The sequence below is a fragment of the Dermacentor variabilis genome, chromosome 4 (assembly GCF_050947875.1).
Source record: "Dermacentor variabilis isolate Ectoservices chromosome 4, ASM5094787v1, whole genome shotgun sequence".
Classification (NCBI taxonomy): domain Eukaryota; kingdom Metazoa; phylum Arthropoda; class Arachnida; order Ixodida; family Ixodidae; genus Dermacentor; species Dermacentor variabilis.
Window position 1 is genome coordinate 103268887 of NC_134571.1, and position 25165 is coordinate 103294051.

Consider the following 25165-nt stretch of genomic DNA (forward strand, 5'->3'; position numbering starts at 1 on the left):
AATATCACAAGAAAAAATGAACTGAAGAACCATCGATCCCAAGCACGCATAAACATCAAACAAACGGACCAAGTTGTAATGGAAGTTTCGGAACGCCCTGCGTATGCATGAGACAGAAGCTCAAAGGAAACCGCAGATAAGGACGGCGACGTCTCGCTATTTAATTTTGCTTTCTTATCTTTATTTTGACAACACCTTTCTCCGTGTTCACAGGCCTGCAAGTGGCTGCTTCCACCTTATGCATTCACGATGGAAGCGAGATTACTTTGTGGAGTTTAGAAGGAGTATGTAGAGTGGGAGCTAAGAAATACAGAATGACAGGTGTAGTCAAAAAGAAAAAAAAATAGCATAAGCAATCAGATGCAATAAATGAACAAAACTCAGCTCTTTTGCTATTGAGCATTTCTGCAAGAGGAAGCTCTAGTGCAGCACTCCCAGGCGTTATACCTTTTAGATACGTACTCTATTAAAATAAGATTAAAGTTATTCCGTTGGATACCATGCTCACGTGGAGATTGCCGAAGCACAGCAGAATTGCCCTTGATCGGCGCTTGCACTGAAGAAAACGGGGAAACTCCGAGCGGCGTGGCCTTGGTCTGTTTCACGAAATAGTTGAGCTGTCGGCCTTCAGCGAAACAGTAAAAAGTATTCGAAATAGGGTACCATGAGATATGGGACAGTATGAGCCGTGCGCGCAAGAGAACTCAAGAAGAGTGCGAAAAGAACGCAAGCAGAGTTCAAAGTTTTGGTGTATTCGCTGAGGCGCTTGAGATTGCTGTCGTTAACGGACTTAGCTTGACTTAGGTCACAGGGCACTCATTTGAGACGTTTTGCTGAGAACGTTGTACAACGTCCAGCACCCCGCGAGATGTAGCACCTTGTCGCTGGCCATATTTTGCCCACGAACGCGGTATTGCGGCATGCCATTCCAATAATGCCTATGCTGATCATCCGCATACGCTCAAGTCTGAAATATTTATACCTCTGCTCACCGGCGGAATGGTATATGTAAAACTCTAACAAACCACTCTAGAAATGCTGGCCAAAAAGGAAAGCAAAAGACTACTAACTGCGTGATGCACGTCCTGGGTGCTTGAATGTATTCCTCGTCTATATCGAAAACCTCGATTAGCCTTTTGAGCTAGTTAATAAACTTAACGTAATTGTGGTTGCTTCCATCCCTGCGAATATTTTCTGAGCGCCTATGGGCGAATTCACAAAGCTTTTGGTTCGCAAGTGCTTTGCTTTTTACCATTGGCCTTTGCTAATATTTGCGACAACAGGATTGGCTCGGACTTGTCCTTCCGAACAACTCTGGTCATCCTGTGGTTATCTTGCCAGATGTTTCCCGTGTCCCGTTGTTTAAAGCTTCTGTTCACGAAATGGTCAAACCGGGTCCACATGAAAACGCTGTTTTTCTATGCTTACCCAATGATAAAACCGTCCGTCCGTCCCGTACGACAGAATGTTGGCCAATCCCGGAGGTAGCGAAATAGCAGGCCGAGCCACGGCGGAGTTAAAGCAGGCTTGAAACCCTCAGCAAAACGAAGCGAAAAATGCGTACATTCTTTGGAATGACGCATAGAATATAGGTGAACCCGCAGCAGCGAGCGATTTTGCCTTCTTGCTGCCTGTCGCTTCCACGCGAACGAAGTGGCGAGAACACAGCACTCCCAAGGCTTTCAGCACACGCGGCAGCCTGCTCTTTTCTTACATCGCTTTGATGATATGGACGCGCTCGCGTCTCTTCAATATGATGCGGCGGGAATACAGTGCGCGAAGCTATCAGCAATCGGCACTCTGTCCGCATCGCAGATCGCTTTCAAGATATGGTCCGCGCGGTACATTTGTTCAACCCTCATGGATAGGGCGCTAAAGAGCGATACCAGCTTACAATGACCGGAAAGCCCTCAGCGCACCTGGCGCCGCCACCTGCAACAGTTTGCTTGCCTCATCAAGTCATCTTGCTCCGCCGTCACAGCAGTTCGTTTTGCCCCAGCGCTGTCGTTTATACTGGTCTTGTCAAGTTTCATAACATTGATAATGACACTGATTTGCATGGAGATGAGCGAATTGTGCAATGCTTACGCATACTTGGACAATTCTCAGGGGAGTTTAATTCTAGCGCCAGACGTTCTTGTGCGAATGTGCCCTGTTTCGTAAGAATTTAGAATAGAACAGTGGGTAATATGAAGGACCTCGTATCTAGCAGAAGTAAAAGAAGAACTGCTGTTCGAAGTTCGAGTGAATTACCTGACCTCTAGCCCATATCTGTGGCAGTCCCACGCATATAGCTTCGGCTGCACAACCGTAGAAGGCTGCGTCGCCTTTAGGTACGGATTTTTCTCACCACAAATATCCAGAGCGCTTTGACACTTGTGCTTCGCAACTTCACTTTAAAAGCTTATCATGGACGTAACTCTACGCCCAATAAAAGCCAGACTCCTTCCCTGTGATTTCGTTAATGTTTAAATTAAACACGAAAGAACACAGAGACGTCACTGACACAGTTTGTCTCTCGTTACCTCGTCGTTCTTCCGTTTTATTTCGACCTTCACTAGAAGGTGTCATAACCCGAAGTGGGACCAGGGCTGGGCGGACCTGCGTCCACTTCGTACTGTGCCCTGCAGTACAGGAATGCCAGGTTAGCACAGATGAGAAGACACGCCACCATGAACGCGCCAAACAGTATCCAGGCCCGAAAAATGCCATCGTCATCTTCCTCTTTGCCGTCCTTGTTCACTTCTTTCTTCTCTGCAATAGGTGGATTGGTTGCATTCTGGTCAGTTTCAGTCGCGTTCACCCAAGACTGCTGAGCGGACGATGCCTCGTTCTGCCATGTTGACGCTGGGGTCTCCTTTGCAGTAGCGACAGAGGCAGTTGTCTCTTTCTCCTTAGTGGTAGGGACAGAGGCATCTGTTTCCCGTGGTTCGATATTTTCATCAGCGCTCTCTGCCTCTATTTCCGCAGAAGGTGTGGTGGACTCGTGTGTGTCTGGGCCTTCCGTAGGAGGCGTAACATCATTCGGAGGTTGCGGTGGAGGTGCTGGCACCTCCGGTGTCGTCGCCGGTTCCTCCAAAGGTGGTGACATGGAGGACGTTAATGGCTCTGTCGGTAGCGACGTGTCTGCGCCTTCGGAATCTCTCTTGCCGACCAAAATTTCTTCCGGGACTAACGCAGCGGCTCCCGCCAAAGCGGTCGCGCTACCTGCTGGGACGGTAAGGTTAGCGGCGACGAATACTCTCGCCAAGTTAGAGACCTTGGACTGCGAACCATCCGCGTTGGTGGTGACCAGGGCGAAGTAGACGTTGTGGCCAGACGCCGAAGGAGCGTGTCCAGCTGGTAACACCGCAGGTGTTTGGTCTTCGTTATGGCCGAAAATGACGGTAGACGGAATGGAAACGGTTGCCTGCTGGCGGGAAAACGCCGGTAGTGGCGACAGCGAGCCGGAGACAAGGTCTCGTTCTGAGATTGCGGTGGCGTTGTGGAAGAAGTCGAGCATCGTCTGGATGCTCCGAGACAACCGGATATCGAGAGACGAGACTGCGGATATTTAGTAAAATGAAAATGGAGCTATACATAACAGCATAAGATCGTTTACTCTTCGACTTTATGTGAATATACACTTAAATCGTTCAAGCCGGCTGCATGTTACTTCATAGCGCCATAAGTGGATGCGTTATTACTGTGGATTTTCGTGTATTCTGAATAAAGAACGTTAGCAACGACAAAATATGATCATTTACAGGGCAGTGAGGGGCATCTCAGGTCTCTTAGAGCGCGAGAAGAATATATAGACGGGAACAGCAAGCTTGAAATAGACTGGTGTAAAATAAAAAGATGCGCTTTGACGCTGATGCATAACGAACCCCTTCACGCCAATAATTTCCGATTGCAACGAATGACCACACTGTAGGAAATATGTGAAATCATATAAAGCCTCACAGAGACTGTCAGGACATAAGAAAGCGCAATTGGATTTCAGTGAGTAGTGGACGCGCACCAGTTCCTTCGAAGGCGTGTGCGCCGGGCATCGTCCAGGAGAGACGGGCAGTGGGGCGGCCTTCGTGCGAGCCGAAGGAAGCCTTCAGGTCCCGAACCTTGCCAGGTGGCACATGGCTCTCCTTCATGTCTTCCTTTACCAACAGCGGGTGCTCCGCTGACGTCCTTGAGAAGGCGCCCGTGGAGTGGCCACGCACACCAGCCAGGGAGCTGTCCGTGGATGCACGTTCCCCTGGAGTATAGCGGGCACGAGAATTTTGTTCAAAGGCTGAAACTCTTTCTTGATATCAAAAATAGCGTCGTAGAAACACTAAAGAGAAAAATTAGCTGCGCTGTGTACAGTAAATGATGGTTAAATATTGAAAAAGCTTCTCTTGCCGCGAGAGGAGGCTTGGTAAACCAGAAAAGGCGCAAAAACGAGAGGAGAGTGAGGATGCCGCCTCGAAGTTCCAGCGTCAGCTCGCCGTCAAGTCATCTGCGTGACGTCATACCTGTCAAAACTTATGACGCTGCGACGTCATAAGTTTCGATGGTGTATGTTCGGGCCTAGAGTATCAGTGTATCAGTAAAGATGGACTACATCGCATTCTAAACGAAACTGCATTGAGCAGTTTCGAGGACATTCATTGCGCCACAACGGCTGAGATACGAGAAAATACTTGACGTCACACTGACTTACTGACATTGCGAACTCGGGGAAAAATTCCAGAAACGGAAATGTCGCCTTCGTTTTTGCTGCTGGTAATTTACTTTTTCTCGTACAATTTGCGAAAATCAGTGCAAAGCCATTTATTATCTTTCTTTGAGGTGCTTTTTAAAAAAAAAACTTCGAATACATCGTCACAACACTATATGTTACATCTATTAAGACAGGAATATATATTGTTTCCGGATAAACGAATGTATATATCTGGTTTACTGAAAATGAGATAAAAGCATAATATGCAGGGTGTCCCAGCTAACTTGAGGCAGAGTTTAAAGATATCAAAATGCCACGTAGCTGGGCAGTACAAAGGTAATGTTGTTTGCGCGTCACTTGGAGATATTCAAGCTATTTGTTCATGTTTAATTTTTTTCATTCTTCATTTTTTTCATTTCATGTTAATTTAATAATGAGTTTTATTTAATCAACTTCTCAAACATTATAATTAGGTGAAAAGCGCCTATGAGAAAACTGTGGAGTGACATGAAAAGCTCCCGTTGCAGCTTTCTATAGTTGAATACGTGCTACACGTGCTACAGAAAAGTGTTTTTCCGAGTGTGAAAGAAGCCCGAAAATACACGCGAAATTGCCGTGAGACTGGTCACTCGAGGTACTTTGCGTGTATCGCGGTGTTGAGTCTCAACACCACAAAAGCGTTAATTAGGCTTTTGCCACGAGGCAAACACTCACCCATCCATCAGCGCCTACGCAGACGTCAACGCAACGAGTCCTCAAAAGGCCTCTACCCCCCTCCCCCCCGACCTGACAGCCTCTGACAGCCCCTGACAGCCCCTGACAGCCCCTGACAGCCTGAACTAATGATGAGGGGAGCCAACACCAAATGTTGACGAACATGATAAAAACGACGTACAGTGCGAAGGACAAGGACTGCGAGAGACGACATGCAGTCCTTACAGACCTTGTCCTTCACGCTGTACGTAGTTTTTATCATGAATTACTAACTAGCCCAAGCAACCAACCTAGTTACCGAACAATGACGGCGACCTTGGATTCGCAGGTTCCTACCCTGCCACATATTTCATACCATCGGGATTCGGAACCGGGGTTACTGCGGAGCGTTGCGATAGCATGGGCGTGGTATAGCAACGGATTCGACGGTTGTGATTTGCTGCTAGACAGTCTTCAGATTACCTAATCGTCTCACCTAGGGAAGACAACAGCATTGAAGGGGGATACTTTTCGTAGGGTGGGGCCGAGGGTGCCGATGTGAACTCGGACGTTTAACTTCCTCCTGCATGGAGCGGGCTTGCGTAACTGGAGCCATGTAACTGAGCGAATAAACCTTTTTTCCTTCATTCCTACAAGTTGACGTATTCGTCGATGGGCTTGGCGAATTCCTTGCCCTAACGCCACCCTAAGCCGCAACAGCGGGCCTCTTTCAAGCTCGGAAAAAGACTTTTATGTAACCCGTATTGACGAACAGAAAGCTGTATCGGGAGTGTTTCAGGCCGCTCTACAATTTTCTCATTGACATTTCTCATCTAATAAATTTGAGAAGTTGAGCAAATAATTAAGACCAATTATCTAATTAGACGGAATAAAAGAATAGTTTGAGTATCTCCAAGTGACGTCAAATAACATTACCTTTGTTCTGTACAGCTATACGTGGCATCTGCATATGTTTAAAGTCTGCCTAAAGTTAGCTGGGATATCCTGTATAAAATCGCTACCCGATTCCTGGCGGAAAACATGGCATTCCAAATCATTCTGTGCGAACTAGTACCTATATTCCTAACCTTCACGGTTTATACACAACACAGCGGCGAAATTAGTCGGTGGTGACATGTTAAAGAGATTTCTTCAAAATTTTTCACTGAATACAAATATGGACCTGCTACGTGAAATCCGAGCGCAAAACCTCTTAGCCACGCAAACGTTCATCTTTGCGACGCGGTTTTCGTTACGTAATGGAGAGAATGAAAAAAAACAACAACTAATAAATCAAGGACACGGTACAGTGAGAGAACGTCAACTGGATACAGGCTATGTGCTTGCAGCAAATATTTTTGTCCCTAACGCATTTGCCGGGCAATTACGTTTGGTCCCGGTTCATAGCGCTTCGGCGAATACAAGATGATGCGGCACCGTTCGCACCAGGTCATGTGGCCGCAGCGATGTCGTTTGTATTCGCCGGATCAAGTTTCATAACATTGATAATGACACTGGGCTGCGTGGAGATAAGCAAGTGGGACGAAGCTTACGCATACAGGAAAAGACGCGAGGTTTCGGGGTGAACTTTTTTTGTCGCGTTTTTGCTTAGGCTCTGCTGTGCGTCTTTCGTTGTAAGAGAAAAAGTTTTAGCTGCACTCTGAACACCGAAGTCGCCTTTACTTCAAATTTACGTGCATTATTTTGTAAGAATGTGTGACGCGACGTCGTTAGGCTGTTGATACGCGCCTGTTGAGTTCTCGCCGGTCTGTTGCGCGGTCGAAGACATTGAGCAGATCGACAGCGTCGACTGGAACCGCCTGCCTTAACAATGGGCCGGCACGGCCTTAAGTATGTTCGGGGTCCCCGAATCGGCCGTCCATACTTGGGCACAAGAAGAGACGACTTTTTTTTTTTTGACACGGGAAAGCCGTCGCTGCAGACCCTTGACGCTCGCTTGAGTGCCTGCACATGTTTGCGGAGGCGAAAGGAGTCATGGTTTCCCAGAAGACATCTCCGAAATCGATGAATCGCCGTGAGAAAGGTGGGTGGCTGGCTTGCGAACGTTTGGGGGCGGAAGGTTTCCTCGTTTCCGTGAAACCGCCCCCAATTGCGGCCCGTCGTCCCTGAGGTGGACCTCGGGTTGGTGGGTACAATGTCGGTTACCCGACGACTTCCTTCGCGACAGCCTTGACGCCTGCCTGCTGTTTATGCGGCGAGCTGCGTCTAAGTAACGTGTGGCGTTTCGTTGTGTCACTTGACCGACCGACTCGACTGCGTCACATGTTTAAACTTTCACTCACCTCAGCATGCGCGCTTGTCACGCCTACCATGTGCGCCTATGTCGAAACGCCCGCAGCAGATGCAGCCAAAGTGGGCCGGCTAGAATACACTGCTTACCTATCAAGTGACTAGGACCTACTACTCCTCTACATTTCTTTATGACTACGCTTCATAAGTGCCAAGTGACGCTCCCTCCTACTGTATTCATTCCTCCATGGCTGCACGTCAAGTTGGAGGCCACGTCATACCATTTTTTTAGCGCTTAAGGTTTGCATAGGATTCCTCCAGCTATAACTGACATGGTTTTATGGCGATAATGATGACGAGGGTGATTATGATGATTATAACAATAAAGTTCCGGCCGAACTCATAGCAAGAATATTTCGAAAGTGTGGCGTCTCCAAAGTGCTAGACATTAGTTACAAAAGTGCACTCACAAGGAATATGACCAAAGCACTATGTTGATGAAAACGACAATGAGTTTTCGTTGCAAATGTTCGCGACGAGCATCGGAAACCGTACTACATGTTCTTTCCGTAGTCAATGCGCGAAAAAAAAAAGACCATGCTAGCATTTGCTTTTGCATGTTCTTGTTCTTGTCCTCGTCCGCATTCCTCGTGCGTTCTATATCACGGCATCTAAGAACTGAATCGCGCAACAACGAGCTTTGCAAGTGAAAATAACTTGTTTCTCTCCATGGCGACCATGAGAATGAAAGGGCAATCTAATGCATTAAAAGTGTTTCGGCAAGTGTATATGCAATATCCTCAAGTGTACTTCGTTAGTCCGTAACATGGTAAAGCTACCATCAAAGACCGCAAGTTGCGGCATATATAATAGACTACTGAAAGAATCCGGCGAAGCGGCCATGCCCAACTGCATTATTAATGATGAACGCCGTACCATGCACACAGCAAGCTGGGCTCGCATCGAACGCCTCAATTTAGGCCCATTGTGAAGCCAAGCGCGGGGCACTTTTATTCACCAGTATTTTTCGGTGTACGTGTGGTCCTAAGTTTATTAGCCGTCGCACTGCATTGAACACATCAACGAGTTTCCGGAGTTCTTGAACTGAAACTAAAAGCTTGAAGACAGGCGTTAAAGGGACTATCAGAATGGAGAAGCACGTATGGTGTAACAATACTACGTGGCTGAAATAACAAAATACGAAATGGACTATGTAGTAAGGGACAGTAGCTAGATATAAATAGTTGATAGTTGCGTTATTTGCAGATAGTAAAGTCCATTAACAACATCCAAATTATATAAAAAATGGTCGTTTTCAGGAGTTTCCGGACCTGCTACAGTGGGCGATCCTTTCGGAACCTCGTTCGGGATCCAGTCGAGAAACTGTGTCTGCGAATTATTGCTGACTTCGATGGCGATGCTGTAGCGACCTTTGACAAGGTGCTTCGTGAGCTGGCCCGTGTAAATGCCGTCGTCGGCGTAGACATCTTCGCCTGCAGGAATTAAAGAGAGGAAGTGAAAGAGGTTGAAACATAAATTGACACGACCTTATAGTGCATTTAAACAATTGTTGCAAGTTAGTACCCTTTCCAAGAAAATTTCTATTGGCTACTGAAACAAAATTGAAAAGTCGTTTGCTGACAGGTTTTCGTAGCCCGCATGAAGGTCATCATCATCATCATCATAATCATCAGCCTGGTTACGCCCACTGCAGGACAAGGGCCTCTCTCATACTTCTCCAACTATCCCGGTCATGTAATAATTTTGGCCATGTTGTTCCAGCAAACTTCTTAATCTCATCTCCCCCTGCTACGCTTCCCTTCCTTTGGAATCCAGTCCGTAACCCTTAATGACTATCGGTTATCTTCCCTCCTCATTACATGTCCTGCCCATGCCCGGTAATGCACTCCCTCACGAGAGCAGGATTGGCCACCCTGGTGCAGTATTTGGCGACAACCTTCTATATGAATACAACAATCAAGAAGAACATATCCAGACTATAATATTTGACATTTGCTTCATCGGGCAGCTCAGCGTACATAAGATGAAGACTTTCTTATATATCGCACGGTGAAATAGGTATTTTTAAGTTGTATGACGTAGCAGAAGGTAGTTCTTATCATCCCTGAGAAAAAAGACTGAATAGAAGGTGTCAGGAACTGTTCTAGATCTTTTTTTTTGAACCGCATATACCATGCAAACAGATGTACAAAAACGTGGTTTAAACGGTAATAGCCAGAATGTTCAATGAAGGTCCAGGGGAGGTAACTTATTTTGAGGCAAATGAGTACTAACAGTACTGGATCTCAGTGACAGCATGGTAGTTCACTGATTCATAAATTGATTACATCCGATTTTCGAATGTTAGTTTCTTTGTTGACACTGTCGCATCAGTCGCAATAATGCAATACAAGCTGGTAAGTTATCGAGGCACGTTACATGGCACACGACAAAACGTCTCAACAACAATCGGGCACCCACCGAGACCCGAGTCGTGGAGTAAGAACCCTTGGCCGGTTTTGTTGCCCTGGAAGAGCACGAGCCCTCTTACGTTGGCGCGTACCACCGGGCACAGTCCCTTTGTCAGAGACGCCAACACCAGGGCGGCCCGGTACGAGTCGACGTACTCTGGCACGCGAACCCGCATCGTGATTGGGTCTCCGAAGCACAGACCAGTTCGCGCCTCCAAGAGGCCCGAGCTACGCCTATCGCCGGTGCCATAGTAGAGAGCCTGCGAAAACGACAAACCTTTCTGAGATGGTGTTAGCGTCTGGTGTAAACATAAGCTTCACACGTGCTTTTTCAACCAAGGAATGCCAAAAGAAAATAGAGAGGAAGAGACATGCGAGAAGTGGATGACGGCTACACAAGGCTGGGCTACGTAGTCGGGCAAGCCCTTGTGTTGACAGGAAAAAAAAAGTACAGATTTGAAAGACATCGCAAGGATGAGAGATGTTTTAGAGTGGTAATTTATTTGACAGCATCGGCTGTTACCGTTTCCTCGACGTTTTTGATTTTTATGTCAGTTGTGCAGCGTGACAAGCGGAAGGTCATGTGCAATTTTTAGTCACCACAAAAGACATGCAGGTCAAACTTTCTGCAATGTCCGGAAAATGCATGTAACTTCTGTTAGCAATCATAACTCAGCTATAAATCACGAAGGAGAACGTTGCGTTGAGCCCATTGTTGCATCACTAAACCAGGAAGGAACAGCGGAATAAGTATGCCGAACCCATGTTTTCTCTGATAAATATAAGCACTCTAGAACGCGCTTATGACGTTTACTACGCGCTGACACCTGCGTTTCCACTGTCGCACATTGCGTTTCGATGCTTCCGAAGACATTCTCAGAGCTAAACTACAAAACATTCTTTGGTGCCAATCGAGAGCACTCTAAAAAGGCTGTCATTACATAATATACATCCAAGTCAGACCGCTGAACACTGACACGAAGCTGGGTTCGATCATTGATTGAAGCACTTCTTTAATGACTGATTTCACTGAGCAATAATTTTTTTTATAGAAGGACTGTTACGCAAGGCTATCATTACACCATCGCAGATCTTCGAAGAAGGCGGTCGGTGGCAGCTGAGACGCTAGATAGGCTGTACGAACTACTTATACTTCTCCGACGCAATATTCATAATGAAATAAATTGCGTACTGTCATTTATGCTCAAGCACTTATTCTTCGTTTTTTAATCTAGTTTTGTCATCACTAGGCACAATGCTCTTTTGCTGACTTCCCTTCTCTCATAGCATTATGTGCCGCAGAAAAAAACCGAGTCATATAGATACAACATTACTAGCGTGCTCACCGAGCTTTCGTTACGGAAGGAGTCGACTTCGGAGGAAAGCTCATCCGGGGCATCCAAGAGGGCATCCTGCACCGCTATCCAGCTTCGTTTCTCTGCCGTGGCGTTTGTATCGCAGATGGCGAATGTTCTGCCTCCGGTCTCCAAGGCCAGTTTCTCGAGATCCGACGACGCGGTGGCGCCTACCGCGACGGTGGTGATGAACACTTTTGCCCGTTGAAAATGGGGGACCACTGCGAGGAAGCCATCGCTGTTCTCTTCAGCGGAGGACGGCGACGTTTCAAGGGCCTTGCCGTCACTGAACAGGACCACCAGGCTCCCTTCGGAACTCTGTCCATGTGCGGAGCTCAGTAGCTGCGAAATAAAATTGGTAGTGGTAGGAGAAAGTGATGTTTCACCCCCTGTGGTTTCAGAGACCCCAGCTCAAGTTCTCCGGCAATAGATCAAGCCCCTGCTTCACACGTGAGTTTCATCACACTGTTCTTTTTTTGCGAAATAGTGGCGCTGGATCATAGTTCAGGTAAAGACAAGGAGTAATTAGAAATCACAAAATAAAGAGAAGGAATGTTATTAGGCGTCATTGCGAGATAGATGGGCAAACATTTTATTTTATGGGAAGAAACGGATATTGTCAGGTAAAGGATTCTATGGGTCAATAACACGTGGGAAAAACTGTACTTAAGTGTGTTAGTGCGAGCAAAATGCTCGCTACAGGTTAAGTTCAAGCGATCTGCAGGCTGAAGACTGTTCAGTAATAGATAAGTATTCGCTATTTGGAAAGCATACATGAAGAGTTGAGGATATTGTAAATGTATTTAAGTGAATCAATTTCACGGAGAACCGGTAGTGGCGATAAGTTTAATGAAGAAAGAGGAGATGACGGGGAGAAGCACCTGTCGTATCCGCGACATATCAAGCGCACAGCTTTATTTTTCGTACTGCTTCAAGCTCTCTTACATTCCATTGATAGTGCAAGAACCTGAAAACTAAGGCATATTCTAATATGAGCCTCATTACCAGATGGGATTGTATGCTTCAAATGTCCTAGTCTTTTAGTGTAGTGTTAGCTACCGTGTGAACATAGTGTGAACTAGTGTAGTGTAGTGTTAGAACCGTGTGAACCAAGAAAAAGTGCTTGTGAAGACGACACTTAGACGTTCATAGCTAGACACCCTGTTTTAAGGTGAGTTGAGCGAATAATAAAAATACGAAGGTGTAGTCCTATTTGTAAAAGACATTACAAGAGTTTTATAGAAGTTAATATTGATTTTCTAGGTCGCGCAACAAGCTCAAAAGTGGAGAATGAATCGTTAAGGTGTTTGGGGTTCTCTGGGGTTTAAATTACGTCGTAAAGGGCACAATCGTCAGCATAGATCGGAACTTACAGGGTAAACTACTTAGGTCGCTTATATAGATGAGGAATAATAGAGGACCGAAAACTGAGCCCGGGGGTCGCCGGAGAAAACTGGCATTTTGTGTATCATGAGTAATTAAAGCTTACGAACTGTGAGCGGTTAGGAAGAAGCTGCCTGCTCATTGATTTAGGTTTTCGTTATTAAGAGTTGCCTGGAGTTCGAGGAAAAGATTATAATGAAGCACTGTGTGAAAGGGTCTAAGAAGCCTTCAGAATGGTGTTGATTTGGTTGCCTAAACCTAGTTGTAAAGAAGTGTCGCGTGAATTCTGTTAGTTGTGTTATGGTACTGCACCGGCGCCTGAAACCGCGTTGCACAGTTTATAATTGGTTGTTACATTCTAGAAATTGAAATACCTTGTTATCGACAATGCGTGCAAGTATTTTACAGGAGTGGGATGTTAGCGAAATCGCTCTGTAGTTGCCGAGTTTATGCTTATCACCAGATTTACAAAGAGGCAGAAGTTTCAGTAGTTTCCAAGAAGAGGGTACAACACCACTCGAAATAAACTTTTGAAAAATTGTTGATAGATATTTGGCACGCTATGAAGAATGTCGTCCTAAGTTAATAATATTTCATAGCTAGACGATTTTTGGTGTATAATTCAAGGACGAGGTTCAGTACACCTCCTGCCGAGACTGACGTCATCAAAAGGAACAAGAGGAGGAAGTGTCTCACAAGGGTATCATTGCGTTATCAGTAGCGAATACGGAATGGAAATATACATTAAAGATATTAGAAATTCGAACCGGGTCATGCACAGCTTCATTATCTGTGATAATGGACTGATGTAGGCAACTACTGTAGCAATATGAATATAACTTCTTGTGCCTAATTAGAAGAAAAAGAAACTTCTGCCAGCTCTACGAAGTAGTTTTAATTTAGAATCTCAATTTATGAAAAATTTACGAAAAATGGATGAGTTGAAAAAAATGAAGCGGCAAGTGTATAAATTCGTAAGTGTGCCCCATAAAAGCGCAGTTCTGTAAATTGCATCTGTTGGAGCACATGAACCAAACAATTTTGATATGTGAGCCTACAGCGTATTGCGAAATTTTTAGTGTGTAATAGAGTATTGCAGAAGTCCTACTCATAAACAAAAGAGCGGTATATTTCAAAAGGTGTATAATACATAAATTATTTCTACTTTCGATGACACAGTTTTGCTGGCGCTACTGCCTCAGCAAAATCAGTGTAGCGACTGCCAAGGAAAACAGTTTCTCCGTTTCGATGTATTTCGGTAGAAGCTCCTGAGGTAAAGCTTTCTCTTATATTTTAATGCTGGGTTCATTCCTTAGCCGGAAGCCTAACGTATATATAAGCATAGGAGTAAAGCGCCTTAGCTGACCAGCTCGCAATCACAGTAAATTAGCTATCAATTTAAACTAACTACTTTTCTTTTATTCATCATCTTACTTGCAGGGTCAAACGTAGCCCACAGAGAGTGCAAGTAGGTCCCTCCACGGGTACTTCAAGCAGTCTGTTGGTGATATCACTCCGTGAGACGTTGTTCAACGCTACGGGACCACTATGCAGGCTGCTGCCATTGGCGAAATAGACAAGCGAGACCAGGGCACCATCGTCGAGCTTGTCGATGAGGACTGAGGCGATGGCCTCCTTGAGAGCCTCCAACGAAGCAGTGTCCTGGAAGCAGAAACATGGTTTCATGTTTTTGTTACAGTAACCTGGGCCAAAAAGGATTAGGTGGTTGGAAAGTATACATGAAAAAAAAACGAAACAAACAAGCAATCAAACAAACGCCACATTTGGTTTCATCGCACTGTACAAACAGTTAACAGTCTCGAATTTTGGAGGCCTGTGCCATTGCTTCTCCCCACTTTAATAATTTTAAAGATTGTTGAGATTTTTTGAAAAACATCACTGAAAAACAAAATTGAACCCTATTGAAGTACCAGCCTGCTATAAAGCGCAAATTTCTGCTGATTCTTCCTCGTCTTTTTTTTTTATGAAGGCGTGCATTAATGTCACGCGCCTTAAATGCGACTAGGTTGTGCTCTCTCGCTAGTGATATTCCTGCCAATTTTAGCTTTGTGCCTCTTTGTGCTTTGGTCGAAAGTTACCTAGGGAAAATAAAAACGATCGAATAAAAAACGCTATAAAGAAGCCTCCGAAGGCATTTAATGATACTTAAATATAAGTTTCTGGCTCTAAGGTTGGTTCCAAGTTTTCCTGTCTACAGACATCCGTAGATTATGAACAAAAACATTCAGCCTATGCGCTGCAAAATGTTACAAAAAAGAAAAGAACAATTCTGAGATTGTTCATCAGCCTAATCATTCTGCTCCATTTGCCCAGAAGAATGTCAGTTCGCCAAATATTCTGCACGTGGGTTTGCATTTGAGCAATTGAAGCCAAATTCTTTTCAGTATGTCAGCGACCCCTCGGCAACATGGTGCCCCGCTAATACGTGAAATAATTTGCGCCTGGAGTCTTGACTCCAGGCGCAAATAATTTCATGACGCTATTGTTTACAGCTGCTGTAACTTCACAGCACTGTATGTTTTGGACATTGTGCACATCTTTTGAACATGAAGCTCGAGTTAAACAGCAAGCATTTTCAGCAAATTTCCGCTAATCTGTAGTGCAGTAATGATAAAATCAAGTAAATGAATAGTATAAATTGCAGTGGTCTTCGTGGCAAATCACAATCTCATTCTGAAGCATGCCATAGTGGAGGACTCCGGCATACTTTTGCGCACCAAGCATTTTCGCGATTCTCCCGCATTGAAATGCGGCTATCGTGCCTGGAATCGAGATCAGCATCAGACCAGATTATCATTACTTCAGTCTCAGATATACTTGCTCGGACATCATCTTACCGTTACATTGCTCAGTGATGGTACCAATGCGTGCGAGTGTATCGCGTACAGTGTTTCAAATGCAAACATAATGGCAATGTGTTGTTGCGTTGTAGCCCAGTGAAAAGCATGAGGCGGAAAGATGTACGTCCTACTGCGATGTGCCATAAGTGGTGCCCGTAACACATGAGTGTTGATGGTACATCTTCGCACTCTTTCCTTTTTGCTGTTCTAACCCAAAAACCATGGGCTCTGCTATTCGAATCTGAATCACTGTAGATTGCACGTATGACAGAAAACTATCTGGCCAGTAATTTACCGGCGACGTTCGCTGCAAAATATTTCCATTCTGAAATTCGATTTCATCTGACATACGCCACCTGCTTTTCCTAAGTCGTTGCCAGTTCCCGTCAGCTAAACGTGGGGGCATGTCGTGTTGCAGGTTTTTTTTATTTTGTACGACCCACGTTGTCCGCTATCATACAATAAAATCACAGTATGTCTCCGTGCATGCAAATGAAACACAGCACTGTATCGACGTCATGCCGAAAGAGGTGGTTCCAGCGTTAGGGAAAACGAAACAACAGAAACTGTAAAAAAAAAAAAAGATCGCATTAACTGATTGCATACTGCAAATAGGCAGTGTCATGCCTATGTTTTTAAAAGTACGTAGAATTAGGAGGAAGTCAAGTTTACTTTTCTTTTGTGAATAGAAGATTGGGTATATTCACGCAGACCACGCAGGGTATATTCACGCTTCCAAACGTGCATTAGTCAAAGTTTGCGGTCAAGTTTTTGATGCGATGACCTTTCTGGATGATAAAAAGTAGTCTTCACGTACGTATTAGAACTACATAAAATGGTCCACTAGGTTTCGTTGTACAATTTTAGGTGTTTACATTAGGTAAGTAGTTGTTTACTCAGTAGCTGAAAGTCGTTCTTTTTTCGCAATTCCCCGCTTTTACTCCTTGGTAGAAATCTTGCATTATAATGGAATACAAAATCTAATCGTTGAATATTTAGTGTAAGCCTTGATAACATGGAATTGAGTGAGTTTAATAGAACTTCTAATGTAGGAGTGAGTTGAAAAGGAATGAGAAAAAAGAAGCGATCACAGTACCTTGTCTGTATACGAAACATCAAAAATTATAACCAGGTGTCTTCCTATAGAGATATTTTGTTGTATTTCTCGAAAAGTTGTCATGTTTGGTTCATGATTCTTCAATGAGTGAAGTCTGTAAAAAAACAAAGAAAAGCAAGAGTTCAAGTCAAAATGCCTTTCGACAGTAGTTTCTATAAGCGTGCAAGTACTTTGCATGCGCGATTTGAGTACTTGAGGTACGCCGCCCAACTGAAAGATAGCGCCGATCCTTGAATGGGGGAATATGTAGTTTCTCTATTGCATTACACCTTTGTCAAATGAAATGCTAGTAAAGAAGGTGGCCACTCGGCCAGTGTGTCAACGCCGACAATTATCGATGGCATCTTGGTACGGGCGCAAGTGGGGCTTTTAGCAGACAAACGCCACTGTCAGCTCGAGAGAGACAGATGCCTTCACCAAAGTGCGCCTGCGCTGCAAACAGGCACATGTCAAGCGTTATAGAAGCACAGCCGAGCAACTAATTTCTGCGACACCAGTCATAATTGCTCGTAGTAGCCAAGGAGTCCGATACCTAACTCCTCCAGACGAACTTCCGATCGCACTACACACGAGAGACGGACAACAGATTCCGCGAGTCGACCACATACGCATTCTTGGGCTCCTAATCGAAGCCACCGGATGCCACGGACACACGATCAAACACGTAACCGCCAAAACAGAAAACATGATCAGACTCATCCACAGAGTCTCAGGGCGCAGGAAGGGTCTCTGCGAAGATAACCTTCTGCGCGTATACCACGCGTTCCTTATGAGCCATATTAATTACGTCGCCTCTGCCCACAATTGGACGAAAACAGAAAAGACAAAAATAAACACACTCATGCGCAAGAGCATCAAACAGGTCTTGGGCATTCCACAAAGAGCAAGTACAGCAAAGGTTGATCAGCTAGGCATGCACAACAACATCGACGAAGTGATCGAGGCTCTGACTATGGCGCAAATACTCCGCCTATCCTCGTCCAAAGCCGGTAGACTAATTCTAAGCGGAGCTAATGTCTCCCCATCGCCCTATCTCGAGCACGCTGTTACCCTACCGAGTGAAATTAGAGACAACTACAGAGTCTCACCGTTTCCCAGAAACGTCCACCCACTATACAACGTGGGTAGGCGCCGGGCCCGTGCCAGCGCGATTCTCGACCGCACCGACGCGGATCGTGAAGCCACCGCATTTCTGGACGCGGCCCAGTACGGCAATACACCAACTTTCGTGATAGCAGTTGTGGACGGCAACGGAACATTACGATCATCGGCATCGGTTAAATCGACCACCAGCGCTAAAGCAGAACAGATAGCCGTAGCCATCGCCATGGCAGACCCCACATTTACCCATGTCCTCACAGATTCGCGTGCTGCAATTCGGGCTTACGAAAGCGGCAACGTATCGAAAGAGGTAGCGCATATACTACTAGCAAGCTCAAAAGAGTGCAAACGATGCCTCTCCTGGTTCCCCGCTCACATGGGGAAAGACATTCACCCGCAAAAACCCAACCTCAATGAAACGGCCCAAGACCGTGCGCGAGAACTTGCCCGCCGCGACGGTCCCACGGCCTCCGAGGGGCTGGGCATTCAGTTTAATGATCCGCTACTCACTTACCAAAAAATTCACACTATCGAAAAGGCAGAATGAAATACCCGCTCCCGCACGCCAAACTCGAGCGCGCGCAGGCGGCCGCGTTTCGAATGCTGCAAACGGACTCGTATCCGTCACGAGGCCTATTAAGCCACTACAATTCAGAAATACTGGCAAATTGCCCAGACTGCCCAGAACTCTATTGCTCTCTCTCGCACATGCTTTGGCAATGTATCGCGTTACCATAGGGCCCTCTCTCCAGTGAGCCCGAATGGGAAGAAGCCCTCAAAAGCCCGGACCTCAAACTCCAACTCAAGGCCGTCCAGAGGGCCCAAGAACTGGCGGAGCGTCACCACGTTCCCGTCCCGACTTGGGCGTCGCCTACGGTTTCGGCGCAAGGAGCTCCGCGCGTGCGATCTCCAACGGCTTAAACCCCCTCAGGACCTCAATAAAGTTCTTGACTGACTGACCATTCTAAGATATCACCATCAGCCTGTAGCGCCAGTGAAAACGACACGATCGCCCTAGGAAAAAAGACGAGGTAAGGCGATGCTACGAGCGGCGCGGGAGCTTAGCTGGGGCTTGGAACCGAATAAGTAAAAACAGATCACTGGTTATTGAGCTACGATGCTGGAACAACGTGTCGTTGTCTGTCTCTCTCGTGTTCTATACAAGTCCATGTTATTTTCTCTGCAGTAACAAGGTGTCTCTCAGCGATGTCCCACTGCTGATGTATTATACGAGTTGACCACCATCCTATGCCAATAAATTTCTCAATCTCTTCGGATCACCTCATTCTTTGCCGTGATCGACAGCGCTTTCGTTCTCTTGACGCTCATTCTGTAACTCCGATAGACCACCGGTAATCCGTTCAATGCATTATACGTGGTCTGCCCAAATACATGGTGTCATTCTTATGTCAACTAGAATATCAGCTTACTAATCCATCCCGCTGTTTTCCAGTTTCTGAAAATTACACCGGACATTTTTCGTTTCATGAGTCGTTACGCGGTGCCTAAATTCTTCTCGAGGTTCTTCGTTAACCTCCAAGTTTCTGCCCCATATGTTAGTACCGGTAAGAATGCAATGATTGCACACTTTTCCAGAAAAGCGGTAACCTGCCGGTCATGGTTTGCTAATGACTACCGCATGCTTTCCATCCCATTTTTATTCTTTTGTAAATTTCTTTCTCATGATCAGGGTTCCGTGTTTAGTTGACCTAGATAAGCATATTCTTGCAGGCATTCTAGAGGCTGACTGCAAACCACGCATTTATTTTTCTCTTCCCATTATCTTGAACATTATCATTCTTTTCTTCATAACGTTCAATCCTGCTTTTACACTTTCTCTGCTAAGGTCATTATTTGTTTCATTTCATTGGCAGCATTGCAGAACAAGAGAGTATCTGCTAACGGTAGGCTGCTAAATATGCGCCATTGATCCCGACTCCTAATCCTTTCCAGTTTAATAGCGTCAATAATTCTCCTTAGCATGCAGTGAATAGCATTGAGCAGATTCTGTTCCCTTGGATGACTCCTCTTTTGATTGATATTTTCTCGTATTGTGGATACCTTATGTAGCCGTGGCGTCTTTATAGATATTTGCCAAGATATCCACGTATGCTTTCTGTTTTCTTTGATTACGCCATGCCTCGATGACTGCTGGTACTGCTACTGCATCAGATGCCTTTTCATAATCTATGAAAGCCACATAGAGAGGTTGATTGTACTCTGCAGATTTCTCAATTACCTGACTGATGACATGGGTTTGATGTATGGTAGAATGCACCTTCCTGAAGCCAGCCTGTTGTCTAGGTTGACTGAAGTCAACTATTCTTCCAGCTCTCTGGTACATTTCAAGTCGTGAGGCATTACGTATAAAGAGCCGCAAGCTTTTCAAGTGTAATATCTCTTGCATCTTCGATTAAATAAAGTGTTAATAAACCTTCTCCTACCACTTTTTTCCGGGGAGATGTCATGTAAAGCCCTTCTAACCTAATCGCTAGTTAGGCATGGAGCGTCTATATCCTGCTTGTCACTACTGCCAATGAAAGTTGCCGGACTGCTGTGGGAACAGCACTACAAGTCAGTACAGAATTATTCTGCTGTTACTAAATCATAGAAATTGTTGATGGCATTAACCTGCTTAACTTTCACTGCGTAATGTTGCCCTGTCGTGTGCGAAGATTTCTTCTCAATGATTTCAGGCTGAGGGCATCTTTTACTGCTTCCTCAATTTTTCTGAAGTCAGTAGTTTCGAATATCACTTACTTTACTCTTACTCATCCATTTCGAAAGTTAGGGGAATTCTGTCTGACCACTCGAGTTAGATACTGTCATGCTTTGTGGCTTTTCCTTTAAGTCATTTGTTACATGGGAACAATTACTTCCTTGTTGCCCTAGTTTTTTACCTCAAACTTCAATTGCTGATTCTGAAATCAGTCTAATTACTGTTTCATTCAATACCTTCATATTCATATTGTCATAATGCTGCATATTTGTCCGCGAGCACCAGTCTGAATTCTACTTCAGGATGGTGCATAATTCTGTTCTTCTCTCAAGCCTCAATGCTTGTATGCTGGCGTGTTTTTCTTCAGTAATCTTGCTCTTTCTTTCTTCCACTTGAGAGTAATCCTAGACCTAACTAAGCTATGATCACTGCCTTTTACAATAGCTAACAATTTTGCAACCTGCATTATGACAGTTATCGGCATAGAGTATAAAATCAATTTATTTCTTGATTCCCGAGACGGCTTTTCCAGGTCCACTTCCCGTTATTAGGTTTCGAGAAGAAGGTATTATTTATTCAGAGTATATTATTTTCCGTAAATTATACTAACATTTCTCCTCCACTATTTTTAGAATCAATGCCATAGTTGCCAATTGCCTGTTCACCGCCTGATTTTCAATTACTTTCGCATTGAGGTCGTCTATGACTAGAGCATACTGATTTTGCAGATTTCTCATTGTTAATTGAATATCCTCATATAATTGTTCCATTTCTTCATGATCACGACCAGACATTGTCGCGTAGATTTGTACTACTTTTAATCTATATCTCTTTTCTTAAGGTGACTCCTACCCTTTCATAATTTCTGTAGAAAAAAGTATATGAATTCGTACGTGATGGGAATAACATTTGATAACCTCTTGATTAGAAATAGAGAACAGATCAAAAAGAACGAGACTTTCCTGCCCACGGACTCTAAACGCGCATCGCTCACCCTTTAAAGTCGTCACTGCTGGTGATCAGCTGCCAGGTGGACATCCGGTCGCAGGGCTGGTCAACCCGCTGTAGGACGCCTGCTGCGCTTATGGAGTCGTTGGCGCAGTGGCCAGGAAACTGTGCACATTATTGCGTAAATTATGCCCTGTACATTTAGAAGTGTAAAATTTACAGAGGCTGACTGGAGGGAGCTACTAAAATAAGATTGTCCTGTGCTATAACAATGAATCTTAGAATCGTGCGCGGAACACATATCCGCACGCACGCAAGCACGCACGAACGCACGCATGCATAGGGACTTGAGGTGGGCAAACTCAAGCACATAACTGTCCCTACCAATGAGCGCTTCACTTCCCATACATATTAGCACTACTCATCAGAATAGAGAAACGAGGACGTGAGCCAGCGATTCTTCGTTCTTGTTAGTTGTATTCATTAATCAGGTTTTACTCAGAGAGTTTCGCAGTAGAAAAAAAAATGTTATGAGCTATGAAATGCAAATCTTGCCTAAACACTTGGAACGGCTTACTTTTCGCTAAGAGAAGCTCACATTATTGTGTTATCTCGTTCATGACATTGCGATAGAGCTCAAAGAAACAACGAATCGTGTCCAATATCTTCCATTCAAACGCGCTCACCAAGACAACTGTGCCTCCTAAGCTAAACCGTAAGTATTCCCGAAAAGTGAGCCAGGATGCTAAACGGAGCTCGTCTGTGGCCGATGAAACATCAGCACGTGAACTTAGATGACTCAATCAGCAGTACAAAAAGGAATGGGATAACTAACCGTGCCGTTGCAGCTGTCCTCCGGATACCAGATGTCGTCAGCGGTTGCGAACTCGCCGAGCACTCCGTACCGGTAACGGGCCCACTCCCGCGCCAGTTGGTAGCCTGTGTAGCACGAGCAGCACGAGTTGTGCGAGACGAGGTTGATATACACGGGGCTACATTCAGCGAACAACTTGCCGACGCGTTCACTGAGACTGACCACACCAACAATTTCTTCGTTACCTGCCGATTTATAGCGCGAACCAATACTTCAGCGAGAGCGCGTTTCGTTATTTGGTGGGGCCACGTACGCCGGCACTGTTATTTCTGTGATAAAGAGTTTAAGATCGCAAAAGTTACGAAAAACTTGAGCAAGTGCAAAGGTTAAGGATTTAAGCATCCAATTTAAGCATTTCAACAACTTTCTTTCTTTCTTTCTTTCTTTCATTATTTCTTTCTTTCTTTCTTTATTTATTTCTTTCTTTCTTTCCTTCTGGGAGGGTGGGCCTGCATATGTGGCACAGAAAACTTAAATTAACAGTTAAATTAACAAAAATAAAGTAGATGGGAGTAGAAGGTTCCACAACAAAATGAATTCTTACGTTTGGCGCGCCAAAAACACGATCTAATTATGCAGCACGCCTTAGTGGGAGACTCCAATTTAGACCATCTGGGATTCTTCCACACAATTCCCGGCGCATGGATGTTTTTGTATTTCGCTTTCATCGAAATGCGCTGCTGCCACGGCCGAGATTTGAACCCCTTGCTTAGCAGCGCAATGCAATAGCCGCTAAGCCACCACTGCGGATAAGACTCCGAACCGGCTGGAATTATACGTTAAAAACAATAACTAAATTCGCTTCGTGCGATTTGGTGCAAACTTTCTATATTTGGTCGCATGAACACCCATTCATTCTGGAAAGGTTATTGGTTTTCTTGAGATGACAATGAGTAACAACGCTTGAAAGCAGCTTCTAATCATGGAGATGAGAGAGGCACTCACGTAATTTCAACCCCACATTGAATTCTGTCGTAATAGGTAAAATATAGCGTGTTGGATTGTTTTGTAGTTTAACGGAAGCTTATAGGGAGGTAAGTGCCTACGTTTTGTGAACATCGATTCACAGAGCCAATGAAAATTGCTGTAATGCACTAGCTCATTGGCTAGGCAAGCGTTCTTCATTACCATTTTGTTTTGGAGGAAAGTCAGGCCGATATCAGCGCATCTCGTCCCAGTTTCGAGGAAGTAGGCAAAGAACAATATCCTATTTAAACATCGAACATTTCATAGAATGGTAGTAAATAAGAATCGCTTTGCTTTTAATTGGAAGATTTCTTCGAGGTCCGGAGTCTGCTACTTGCCTGGTATAGCATAGTCTCGCACTGTCTAACAAATGCAGCTTCGAGAGACTTACCGACGGCACTGGCCGTCTCGTCCGTCGACCAGTTCGTCGGCAGTGCGGTCAGCGGCAGAAGCACGTGTTCGCCGCGCTGTCCGCAGACGCCCACGTGTAGGGCGCTGGGCGCGAGCAGCCTCGGCCAGAGCGACCCGGGTCCATCATTCACGATGCGTATGTCGGCCCTGGGCCACGGGTCATGGGGCACCTGCTGGGCACCGGGACGTCGGGGCCAGTGCCGCGGAACCGCCAGCGTGACGCTGGCCAGGTGGACGCGGCCCCCCGTCGCCCGGTGCAGAGACAGCGAGGCGGCGCGCAGCAGTGCCTGTATGACGTCAGACCATCAATAATCAAGAACAGAGGAATTAGAATCACAAGTGCGCAAAACAAAAACGGACTCATAAAAAAAAAAAGGTTCGGCAGCATGTTACATTCCTGTAACACGTGAAGGCGGAGGCCTGCTGCGTACTTGGTAATGCGCCGTCTTGCATCGTCGCGTTGCTGCTTTCGCAGTTCGGCTGCTTCGGCACGATTTCGACGCTTAGCTGAGGCTTCGCGCGATCGTAAGGCGGGGTCAGACTCGCGCCAACGAAGTTTCTCTTGGACTTCATGTTGCATCCTCTCAGCAGGGGATTGAAACGCGTGATAACTCTCAATGATGGAACCATGACTCCCAAAAAAGCAGCTTTTTAGTTTAAACATGCATTTTACAATGTTACATTTTATTCTTTCAAACGCCCACCATAAAAGAGTGCGGTGCACCTGCACAAAAAAAAAAGATAAGGAAAATGCTGACTGAAGAGTATCGTCACACTTTCAGCGCACAGCATCCTGTTATGACTTAGAATCATGATCTGTCACAAGAGGGAAAAAAGCAAACAGCGCGTCAAGCTCGAATTCGACAGCAAAGCCCATTGCTTCTAAATATCAATTCAGAAAGAACGGTTAAGAACCTGGCACGAGCGTATCCTTGCACATTGTGGTTATTGTATTAATTTCTAAAGAAGGCTGAAATCAAATTGATTGAAAGAACGATACATCATTGCATCGTTTCCCGTATAGTGAAGAACACGACTCATGTATAAAACAATATTAGTACACGTATCTCAGCGTATCTTTTCCTGTGCGCGATCTGTCGATAAACTTCTCCTAAGTAGGTGAAGTTACTTAATTGAGCACAAAGACCTACTGAAATACTTCGCAAACAGCTTATCGTGCCAATGAACCTTAAGTATTCGGAGAGGGACATTCTAGACATCTAGCGAACTCTTACACATCTATACAAGAGCCAAAGGCGTAAACAAGGACTCTCGCCACGCGTGTTGCACTACCATTCATCATCATCATCATCATCATCTTCATGATTACGCCCA

The 25165-nt window shown here is 45.2% G+C and overlaps 1 protein-coding gene across 1 annotated transcript; it reads right to left on the reverse strand.

Annotated features, from left to right (window-relative positions):
- Positions 1-2522: 2522 nt before the first annotated feature.
- Positions 2523-24118, reverse strand: LOC142577867 (calcium-activated chloride channel regulator 1-like). Its single transcript, XM_075687298.1, has 10 exons — positions 23811-24118; positions 22415-22518; positions 21626-21744; positions 16791-16905; positions 14268-14495; positions 11442-11792; positions 10106-10355; positions 8956-9117; positions 4004-4234; positions 2523-3543 (listed from the first exon to the last, which is right to left on the reverse strand). Exons 3-10 carry the CDS (start codon positions 21667-21669, stop codon positions 2558-2560), a joined length of 2367 nt encoding a protein of 788 aa, XP_075543413.1. The 5' UTR covers positions 21670-21744; positions 22415-22518; positions 23811-24118; the 3' UTR covers positions 2523-2557.
- Positions 24119-25165: the final 1047 nt, after the last annotated feature.